This window comes from Helianthus annuus, chromosome 7 (assembly GCF_002127325.2).
Source record: "Helianthus annuus cultivar XRQ/B chromosome 7, HanXRQr2.0-SUNRISE, whole genome shotgun sequence".
Classification (NCBI taxonomy): domain Eukaryota; kingdom Viridiplantae; phylum Streptophyta; class Magnoliopsida; order Asterales; family Asteraceae; genus Helianthus; species Helianthus annuus.
The window spans coordinates 147,441,264-147,452,802 of record NC_035439.2 but is presented as its reverse complement, the minus strand read 5'-3'; the positions used below and the strand labels follow the sequence as shown (position 1 = coordinate 147,452,802).

Below are 11,539 nucleotides of genomic sequence, written 5' to 3'. Positions count from 1 at the left end.
AATCTTATCAAGAAACTCTAAAAAAACGTAACAGTAACACAACTTTTGATAACAGAAGCAATCATCATTATCTATTGTTTAAGGATAAATAATTCCCATAACGACTTTAGCGCTATTTCAGTTTAAAAAAAGCCACATATCACGCCGATAAGTCGTTAATCAGTGATCATTCATCCAACATACTCAACGACCATAACACCGCAAAACACGCACACCCTTTTGAGGAAAAATGGAATAATCCTAACTAAATCCCCCCTCTATAAAATCACCAAATATCCTTTGTTATTAGACAATACGACAACTCAGAATATGTCACTATCTTGTACTTTGTTGTTGTTCTTGTTCCACATTGGTTTGTTGCTTTGTGGATTCTGTTTTGCAGGTGATCCAACTGCCAGTTATGAACTTGAGTTCAGTTATATTACTGCTTCTCCACTTGGTGTTCCCCAACAGGTGGATTTCTTTTTGGGTTTTTGTTCTCCATCATTTTTTTTTTGCTTTATGGTAAGGTAGTTTGTTATGTTTGTGATATCTTTAATGAGATTAATTATCCGAGATAAGTAAGAGCATAGCGTGAAGTTAGGGTCAGTGGCGAAGCTTGACCCGAATGACCCGGGGGGGGGGGGGGGGGTGTTTCGAAAACGTATATACCAAAAAAAATTTATACGAAAACTACATGTATAACACTACTGAGCGAAAAGTTCGGGGGTCGGGCGCCCCTCCCCGCCCCTTCTATAGGGTTGTTCAAATAGCTGGTGGCTTGCTTGAAATTGGCCCGTTTGTAAACGAGCTGAACTTGAGCCACGGTAAGCTTGGCTCTCGTTAGGCTCTTTTTGCTGGTGCTTTAAAATTAAAGCCCAATTTTTATATATAAATTATAACCTAAACATATAACACAAATTTTGAATATAAGTTATAAACTCTACATTATGTGTATGTTAAAAAGATTTGTTTTCCTATATATCAACAGGGATGCGTTCTTTTATTGCGAGAACCACATTAAACACTTATACATTTTGCATTGATGATTTAATAGGGTAGAAAAAGTTAGTGGGGTGAGCGGTTATGTAACCGCTTTACGTATTACAGCTAAAGCTATATCTATTAATCTAAAAGCATATTATGCAGTTCTCGCAGTTCTTAACATAAAGGATTCTCAAACAAATGCTCTCCTATAGCAATATGTGTGAAAATATAAAATTAATTAATTCTTTTTAGATAAAGTGCTGGTCGACGGGCCACGAGCTTGCTCGAGCTTTTTACCAGCCGAGCCTGAGCTCAACATTTTGGCTCGTTAAGATAAACGAGCTGGCTTGGCTTATGTCAAGTGTTGACATATATCTTTTTTGCAGTAATTTTTTTATTTTTCATGTTTTTTTTTATATTTGAACTTTTTCTTTGTGAATTCTGATCACAGGTCATAGCAGTGAATGGTAAATTTCCAGGTCCAACACTCAATGTTACGACTAACTACAATGTTGTCGTAAACGTCAAGAACAGATTAGACGAAAGCCTCCTCATTACATGGTATAGTTAAACTGTTAAAGTGGTTTAAAAACAATATGCACATACAATAACTTTGTGTGTTTAATTTAAATATGTGAACTTATGTTCAATAGGCCCGGGATAGAAATGCGTCGATCTTCTTGGCAAGACGGCGTGCTTGGCACGAACTGTCCCATTCCGTCAAAATGGAACTGGACATATCATTTTCAAGTTAAGGATCAGATAGGTAGCTACCATTATGTTCCTAGTACTAATTTTCAAAGAGCAGCAGGTGGATTCGGTGGTTTCGTTGTCACAAACCGTAAGGTTATAGCACTGCCTTTTGATACTCCCGATGGAGATATCGTGATTACGATTGGTGATTGGTATACTCGAAATCACTCGGTTAGTATTTGTTGTTATTTCTGATACGTATTAGTAGGAAATTGGAAACATATGTTTATACACAGTATCTAATAATTATATGGGTGTCAATCGTGTCGGTTGGCAGGTTGACGGGGCCCATATTGTTATTCGTGTCAAAGATTTCAACCCTACCTCGCACACATAAATTCGGGTCAACCAGAACACGACCCGTTTAACCCGTATTTTTAAATGAGTCATACATGTTGACGATTTATATGCTAGTTGTTGGCATGGGCGAAGCTTTTGAGGGCGGGAGGGGGCGACCGACCCCCTGAACTTTTCGTTCAGTAGTGGAGAGTATGTAATTTTCGTATAAATTTTTGTGGGTATATACATTTTCGACCCCTCAGTTTTATAGAAATTTTTAGGTCTGGTGACTCCCCCCCCCCCTCCCGGATCGGAAATTTCAAGCTTCGCCACTGGTTGTTGGATTTTAAGCGGGTTATCGATGACGTGTTTAACGGTGAGTATGAGTGTGAATATATAGTGTGCGAGAACTAACACTACTATGACTAACCATGTAAAACGGAAACCAAAAAAACAACAATATAAAAGTTTTCTTAATAAAAAATAGTTAAACGGGTTAGCCCGAACCCAACTTGCTTTTAACACGGGTCAACCCGACCCGTTTTTTTAAACAGGTCATGTTAGTTGACCCAACCCTATTTTCTTTTTCGTGTCGGGTTCGGGATAGGTTTTGGGCCATGTCAAGAATTGCCGCCCCTAATCTAATAAACGCTTTTTTTCTTTTCTTTTTGTATACCAAGGATTTACGAGCTTCTCTTGATAACGGAGAGGAGCTTGGTACGCCGGATGGGGTTCTGATCAATGGCAAGGGCCCGTTTAAGTATAGTTCCGTTGTTCCGGATGGCATTAACCATACAACGCTTAACGTTGATCCAGGTAGATGTTATTGGTATTAGTTAGTTTATTATATAAAACATGACATATGAAGCTTCATGGTTTTATTCTTAATAGAATTGGCATAAATCATAATATGCGGGTTGGGTAACGGGTCAAATACTCGAGTAAAGTTTGTGTTGAAAGAAGTCATCTATAAGTGCATGTCTAAAGGGTTGGGTCAGCTTAGTTGGCCTGCAAAAACTTTAATTATTAGTAATAGTACATGTTTTATTATAAATTATGATTAGAGTAAACTGCCATTTTGGTCCCTGAGATTTGGTCACTTTTGCCACTTTAGTCCAAAACTCAAACTTTTTGCATCTGGGTCCCTGTGGTTTTAGTTTTATTGTCATTTTGGTCCAAAAATGAAATCAGGTCATATTTGTCTTATAAAATCCTGCTATTTTGTCCTTTTCTGCAGGGACAAAATGATCATTTCTTTTTTATAAATAAATATCATATTTTATAAGACAAATATGACCTGATTTGCCCCTGAGGAAAATGACAAAATTGTAGGATTTAATAAGACAAATATGACCTGATTTCATTTTTGGACCAAAATGGCAATAAAACTGAAACCACAGGGACCCAGATGCAAAACGTTTGAGTTTTAGACTAAAGTGGCAAAAGTGACCAAACCTCAGGGACCAAAATGGCAGTTCACTCTTATGATTATGATGTTGTGACAATATTTCTATATACCACAGGAAAAACTTACAGAATTCGCGTGATCAATGTCGGAGTCTCAACGTGTTTGAATTTTCGGATTCAGAGCCACAATTTGCTTCTAGCGGAAGCGGAGGGACATTATACATCCCAACAAAACTACACTAGCTTCGATATCCACGTGGGACAGTCTTACTCTTTTCTGGTTACTATGGATCAAAATGCAAGTAGCGATTTTTACGTTGTTGCAAGCCCGAGATTTGTTAATGAATCAGTTTGGCAACGCGTCACAGGCGTTGCTATTTTGCACTATTCAAACTCCAAAGGACATGCCTCGGGTCCTCTACCCGACGCCCCAAACGACGTTTATGATCGTTCGTTTGCATTGAATCAAGCCATGTCCATCAGGTATAGTTATAAAAAATGATACTTTGTGATTAGAATTAGGGGTGTTAAAGTTAAACGGGTCGTGTTCGCGGGTTGGCTGGTTCAACCCGACCCGAACCTGAAAATCGTGTCATACATATGAACCCGAACACGACCCCAAATATTTGCAGGTTGACCCGAACACGACCCCAGATATTTGCGGGTTGACCCGATCACGACCTGTTCAACCCGAATTTTTTTTTTCGCGAATCCATATATTTAAATTAATTTTTTCCAACATGAACACAAATTTATATAATACAATTTCATTTTTAATTATAAAATTTTATGTCAATTTAAGCTATAATTATTAAATACCTACCCAATTTAATTTATGACATAAAACATATTGTAAAAAAATAAAATATCACGAAATGGGCTAAACGGGTCAACCCATCATTTAGACTAAACCCAAACCCGCGAATTTCATGTTAGGTTCGTGTCGTGTTAGAAATTCACACCCCTAATTAGAATCAGTAATGATCAAAGTTTACGTTTAACAGGATGAACAACAGCGCTAGTGGGGCCCGACCCAACCCGCAAGGCTCATTTCATTACGGTTCCATTAATGTAACAAACACATATGTCTTACGAAGCGCTCCACCAATAATGATTAACGGAACACGTCGAGCTTCTTTTAATGGAGTTTCATTCGCTAATCCGAAAATTACACCAGTGAGGCTTGCTGACAGCCATAATGTGAAGGGTGCTTACAAACTCAACTTCCCAAAAACGCCACTAGATGAACCGCCACGTATAGCCAGATCCATCATTAATGAGACGTATAAAGGATTTGTCGAAATCATATTACAGAATAATGATACAGTTGTTCAAAGCTTTCATATGGATGGTTACTCATTTTTTGTTGTTGGGTATGCATTTTTTTTTTTATTAATACCACTTCTTTTGCATCTTTTTAACAAGTTGAAAAGTGTTAATGACAATTATATGTACTAATCTTTAGGATGGCGTACGGGAACTGGACAGAAGACAGTCGCGGTTCATATAACCGATGGGATGCTATTTCACGCTCTACTACACAGGTTTTGTTTTTCTATATATAAGTGACAAATGTATATTATGGTTGCACAGGTCGCTAAGCACTCCCTAGTCGGTCGACTGGGGAGTTGCGAGTACTCAGCGTAGGCGGAGAGTACTTGGACACGTTAGACTATAAATAAATTAGTTTTTGGGAAATTATATATATGTTAAATATCATATATTTTCCAATATTTATAAAAAAATATGTGAATATCAATATAAATAAAAAAACAAGTTCAAATAGTAAAATATTTCAAAAAATGATATGCATTCTTTAATATGATAGACATAGGAATTGTGAAATTTACGAAAAATGTCATTTGACCAACGTTCTTTACGAAAATGTCACGTTCATGCGTCCGTGGACGGACTCCTCCACATGGGATGCGTCCGGATGCAAGGGATGCGTCAGGGAGGCATGGGATGCGTCGGGTGAGGCATGGGATGCGTCGGGGATGGACTCTTCAACATTTGAAAGGACACGTGTCAGCTCCTCGTTCATGGACTCTTCAAGGTGACGCACAGACTTCTCCCATGTGGACGAGTCCGTCCACGGACGCATGAACGTGACATTTTCGTAAAGAGCATTGGTCAAACGACATTTTCGTAAATTTCCCATTATGTTTTGAAGTCCAACTCATCTCGAGTTGGCCAACTAGATCCGATTCGGACCAAGGTTAACCGCGTTTGATCGATTCCGAGTAATTAGGCAGAGTTGAAGAAAATCACTTCGGCAACGTACTTTGTAGTGATTACTCGGCCTTATAACCTTGGTTTACAACATTAATTATATATGTAACAGGTTTTTCCTGGAGGATGGACCGCAATTCTTGTTTATCTTGACAACGTCGGGGCGTGGAACCTTAGGACAGTGAATCTCGATAGATGGTATCTTGGGCAAGAAACATATATAAGAATAGTCAATCCTGAAGATCATGAGCAGAAAACCGAATTGCCGATGCCTGATAACGCTTTGTTCTGTGGTGCTTTGGGACACTTGCAAAGGTAAGACATGCTACATATTTGTGTGTTTGTTTTGTTGTGAATATCATATATTCGACAATATGATTATAAACCGGTATGCATGTATTATGGTCAGGCCACAAAAACAACTGTCTTCAGCTGGATCAACCATTCAAGAACAGTCAAAGTCAAGTTATTTGATGATGTTGGCATTTGCAGCTGTTGTTTATATGATGATCTAAGACTTTGATGGTCAAAGTTAATTGTTCAAAAGAGAGTTTGTGGGTCATTATTTGAAATTTAGTGGTGTGAAGAGGCCAGTGATACTTTTGTAGGTAGAATTTATGTGGTCTTTTTGTGTTTTTGCAAAGTGAAACACAAATTTTTAACTTGTTTATATGAAAGAAATTGATTCGGATTTATGCTTTATTGTTAATTATTAGGTGAATAGGAAAAGGATAGATAGTTGGCTACATAAAAGAAACCTGTCAAGTTTAGAAGTCACCAAAAGCTTTTATAAAATCTAAACATATTTATTAAGTTTGTACTTTTACTTTTTTTTTTTTTTGTAATCATATTGTATGAATAGTTTTACAAAATTAGGAATATAACATCCTTTACCCAAAAAAAAAAATTAGGAATATAACAAATGTATAGGAGAGTTGACATAAAAATTAATTAAATTTTTCTATGCATAAATTGTGCTATAAAGATATATATATATATATATATATATATATATATATATATATATATATATATATATATATATATAATGACGATTAGGATCAAATACAAAAGATCCTAATTGTAAAAAGTGTAAGAAGGATTTATAAAGTGACAAGTGTCCAATAACCTAAAAAAACCCACTACAAAAAAAAAAAAAAAAAAAAAAAAAACTTAAACATCCACCACCACCAAAAACCTAAACCCCCACCCTCCCTCCCCCCCCCCCCCCCCAAATTTTTTTGCCAAGGGGGTGAGGGGGTGGGGGTTTAGGTTTTTGGGTGGTGGTGGGTGTTTAGTTTTTTTTAGATTTTTTTTTAGGTTTTTGGGGGGATGGGGGGGGGTAGGTTTTTTTTTTAGTTTTTTGGGGGGTGGGGGTTAGTTTTTGGGGTTTTTTTTGGTGAAGTATAGTTTTTTTTTTTGTTTTTCTTTGCCGCGGGGGGGGGGGGGGGGGGGGGTTAGGTTTTGGGTGTGTGTGGGGGGGGGGGGGGGGTTTAGGTTTTTGGGTGGTGGTGGGGTGGGGTGGGGTGGGGGTGGGTGTTTAGGTTTTGGGTGGTGATGTAGTGGGTTTAATTTTAGGTTATTGAACACTTGTCACTCTATAAATCCTTCTTACACTTTTTACAATTAGAAGCCTTTGTATAATAACTTCACCCTATATAATAATTGCCATTGATTGATTGATGTACTAATGTGTTTTAATGGGCTTTTTGTAATGTGTAAATGGGTTTGTTTAGGTTACATAAATTCACCCAGATCATAACAAGCCAATTTGTGTTAAATTACATGGATATGATGATAGATATTATACTAATGGGCCTTAATAAGAGTGTAATGTGTTAGTGAGTTATTTTAAATTAAAAAAAAAACCACATTAGGTCAAAAGAAGTCATTTTAGTATTAAGTTATACACGCATGATGATTGGTACATTGATGGGCCTTAATGAATTATACGCGTATGATGATTAGTACATTGATGGGCCTTAATGTGTTAGTGAGTTGTTTTAGTTACATAGAACTATATTAAATCTCAACAAGTTATATTTAGTTACACAAAATTCAAATATTTTGTACTATATTACATTTCTAGATACTATATATAAATATAAATACCCCAAAAGAAAGTAGGGGCGCCAATCAAGCAGGGTGCAGGCAGTGGCGGATCCAGCCAGTTTTTTCACTGAGTTCCTTTTTCCAAATCATACAAGGTTTACACTACAAAAAAACGTTTTTTTCCAAATCATACAAGGTTTACACTACAAAAAAACGTTTTTTTTTTCCAAATCGACTGGGTTCTTGGGAACCCGGTAAACCCCTCTAAATCCGTCCCTGGGTGCAGGTTAGAAGGGGGGACCTTCGAACTTTTCGCTCAGTAGTGTTATGTATGTAGCTTTCGTATAGAAATTTTTGGGTATATACGTTTTCGACCCTCCGTCGGAAATCTCAAATTTCGCCACTGCAATCAAGTCAAGTTGGCGGGTTGACAGGTTTTGGTTGGGAGGTTAAATTCTTCAACCCTAACTTAACCCGAATACTTATTGGTGTCGGACCCACTTAAAATCTTGTCTTGCTCCAAGTCAAGTGGTTGGCCCATTTTAAACAATTAATTCCTTCGACTCAAATGAAACTTTTCTATAATGGATGTTCCTTTAATTGTTTTGTTTCTTACTCTCATTCCCAGTTAACAAATTTGGGGTTATATATTTAACTCGATATCAAAATTTGGGTTTATATATTTAACTCGATATCAAAAGAAGCAAATGGAAAGAACCGAAGAGTAGATAGTTAAATTAAATACTTATTGGAAGTGAAGAATTGATAGAAATGATTTAAAAGAGAATAATGATCCGTTGGTAAGTCGTTTGTAAGTTGTTTGGTGAATCACATCAACTATATTTTGGTTTGGGGAAAAAAAGGTAATCACAGGAGACAAGGTGAATAATAGATGTTGGGCATGTGGAAAGGTGATTGCTTTAAAAAGATTTCCTCAAGATTTTGAGTTCTCCACCAGCAAATAACACATGTTATATATGCATACGTTCTTACGAAGATACAATATTTCTCCCAATGTTTTGGACCACTTTTCTGCCAAAGCATAACACAAGATGGTCGCTAGTCATTCGTCGTTTATGCTTTCGGTTTAAGCCTTCTTCAATTCTGTTGCATGCTTAATTTCTTGATCTCGAACTTCATCGATCAGTAAGGCAGTTGATCTCGATCTCCATGTACATTAATTTCTTTCATCATTTCTTGTTAACCATACTTTTTCTTATCTTTGTAGAAAATCTGTAGTATGAAATCTTTATTTGTGTAGCATACTTATAGTGAATTATTGTTTGATAATTTTTGTTTGAATAGTTTTGTAAAACACAATCACAAGTTTGATAGTTTTGTTTGAATGAGATTTGTTTGAGAGAATATAAGATCTGTATAATATTACATTGAAGATCATTACATTACAAATAAATGATTACATGGGTATTTATTTATTTATTTTTTAGTTGGACTTGTTGGGTTTTGTCCCAGCCCCTATTAGGCCTGGTAAATCGACAAGCGTTTAAAAAAAATAATACTATGGGTATCAATTGGTGTGACTTTCTTAGGGAACAAGGCACCGGTTCATACTTAGGTTATAACTATAATACAATTAGGGGCTGTTTGTTTACCTCTTAATGAGGCTCTTAATGGTTCAGACCTCTTACTGGTTCAACACTTAATGGTTCAGACTGTTTGTTTCACGACCAGATGTCTGAATGGTTCAGACATTTGCCTCTGAATGGTTAAGATTTATACAGAGTCTGAATGATTAAGACCTCTAAGCTGAATTGGTCAGACATTTGCCTCTGAACGGTTAACATTATATAGGCTCTTAATGGTTCAGACCTCTTACTGGTTCAGCACTTAATGGTGCAGACCTCTTACTAGTTCAGCACTTAACCATTCAGATGTTGCCAAACGGCCCCTTAATTAATATAAGCTTAGGGTGTAAGGGGTGCTCACCTAAGAGGTGAGTCCCCTCTCTTACGCCAAACCAATCCTCGTGTGGCACGTCAACTCCCCTCTTAAACTCCCCTAACACCCTAAATTGATGGCGGCACTCCCCTCTTAGGTAACTTGGTTTTTTATTAAAAAAAAAAAAAAAGGAAAGAAAACTTCTCATTGGTCCACTCATCCTCTCTCCTCCCTCTCTCCTCCCCCTCTCTTCGGTGAATCCCCACCCATTTCACTCCCCTAAACCACTCACCTAAGGGATGGCGGCGGTGTTCCTCTTAGGTGAATGGAGTCACCGAATGGACTCCCCGCTTACACCCCGTGCACCCTTAGGACTAATCTAACTTAGGATTTAAATCAAATATTATGCTAACGATTATTGTAGACGTGACTATAATTAAATGTTTGAGTTTAAACTTGGACCCGTTTAAGCTTGGATCAATATCGAGTAGCTCATGAGCGAGTCGCTCATTAAAAATGTGGGTTAAATAATTATGATGAACTTCTGTTCTACTAGTAGAAAATAATTCTACTAGTAGAAAATAATTCTACTAGTAGACAATCTATGATTCAAACTTCACAGTTTTGAGTTTTTATAGTTTGACAAGCTAGCTAGAACCGTCGAGACTTGTATTCAATTCCCTTGTAAAGTTGAAGTAAAAAGAGTCCACAATTGTTTGTGAAGAACTTTTGTTGTCTAAAGGAGATATTAGGAAAAATAATAGGAAAAGAAAAGAAAAAAAAAGAAAGGATATATTATTCCTATCTGCCTTCAAAGGAAAGTTCCATAGATTAATAATATGCAACCATCTAGAATTCTCTCTCTCTCACACACCTATCTGTCCATGTGTTGTGAGGCAAACTTCATCTTCAAGCATATTGTGTTTCTTTTATATTAATCATGAACTAAAAGCAATATCTAAAAGATCAATATGAAATTATTTATCCTAAATTAGAATTTACTAATCCAAATTACGACGCACTAGCCGATAATACACCGTACCGGCAATGTAACTAATAACACACATAACTTTCACTTTCGTTATCAAAGGTAATGTCACTCTAACGGATCAGAAGTAACTTTACTTTGACCCTAACGGACAATTGACTGATTCTTATCTCAATCAAAATAATCAACAGTGTTGTAAATTAATGTTTTGAAACGTCACAAATAGAAAGGACAAACCGAGTTACTTTATCATTAGAGTCGGATTGTCCTTGACAAGGAAAGTGAAAGTTAGGAGTGTCATCAGTCACGTTATGCATATAGATTATTATCGGCCAGTGAGTTATAGTTTGGATTAATACATTCCAAATTGCCAATTATTTAAGTTGATCCAAACATATATTATGTACTTTACTAAAAGATTCTGGTATATACTCTATATATATAGTAAATTCAATCAAATGATCAAGTTGCATGCATCTTCTCATTAGAGATTGAGGTTCTATATCAAATGGCTACAACAATAGATGGTAGAAATTTGTAAAAGTGAACATTATTCTAGCTATATCAATTAAACCACAATATCGATATCTATATCTATTCAGTGGCGAAGCTTGAGTTTTCCGACCGGGGGGTCGAAAACGTATATACCAAAAATTTCTATAAAACCGGGGGGTCAAAAACGTATATACCCAAAAATTTTTATACGAAAACTACATACTCTCCACTAACGGGCGAAAAGTTCGGAAGGCCCGGCCGCCCCCTCCCGCCCCCATAAAGCTAACCGACTTTAAACATAGTTAACAAAGTCAAAAGTTCTGGCTAAATAAAAACAAACCCTAAAATATCAATAATCAATAACTATATATTTGAAAAAAATTCAAACCGACTTTAAACATCGTTAAAAAAGTCAAAAGTTCTTATAATAAAATAAACAACAATTTTATGAAATAAAAACGCATGCAG

General features: G+C 36.5%; 1 protein-coding gene across 1 annotated transcript; it reads left to right on the top strand.

Moving 5' to 3' along the window:
* Window positions 1-286: 286 nt before the first annotated feature.
* Window positions 287-6,337, top strand: LOC110869193 (monocopper oxidase-like protein SKU5). The gene is made up of 9 exons (XM_022118486.2): window positions 287-453; window positions 1,418-1,527; window positions 1,620-1,890; window positions 2,679-2,814; window positions 3,522-3,888; window positions 4,410-4,778; window positions 4,871-4,949; window positions 5,750-5,952; window positions 6,047-6,337. The coding sequence occupies exons 1-9, from the start codon at window positions 310-312 to the stop codon at window positions 6,150-6,152; spliced, it is 1,785 nt and encodes a 594-aa protein (XP_021974178.1). The 5' UTR covers window positions 287-309; the 3' UTR covers window positions 6,153-6,337.
* Window positions 6,338-11,539: the final 5,202 nt, after the last annotated feature.

Bases quoted from the DNA above. Each gene is read 5' to 3' on its own strand.
- LOC110869193 (XM_022118486.2), top strand. From the start codon at position 310: ATGTCACTATCTTGTACTTTGTTGTTGTTCTTGTTCCACATTGGTTTG. The intron at 2,815-3,521 runs GTAGATGTTATT...TATATACCACAG, and splicing joins AACGCTTAACGTTGATCCAG to GAAAAACTTACAGAATTCGC. The intron at 4,950-5,749 runs GTTTTGTTTTTC...TATATGTAACAG, and splicing joins TTTCACGCTCTACTACACAG to GTTTTTCCTGGAGGATGGAC.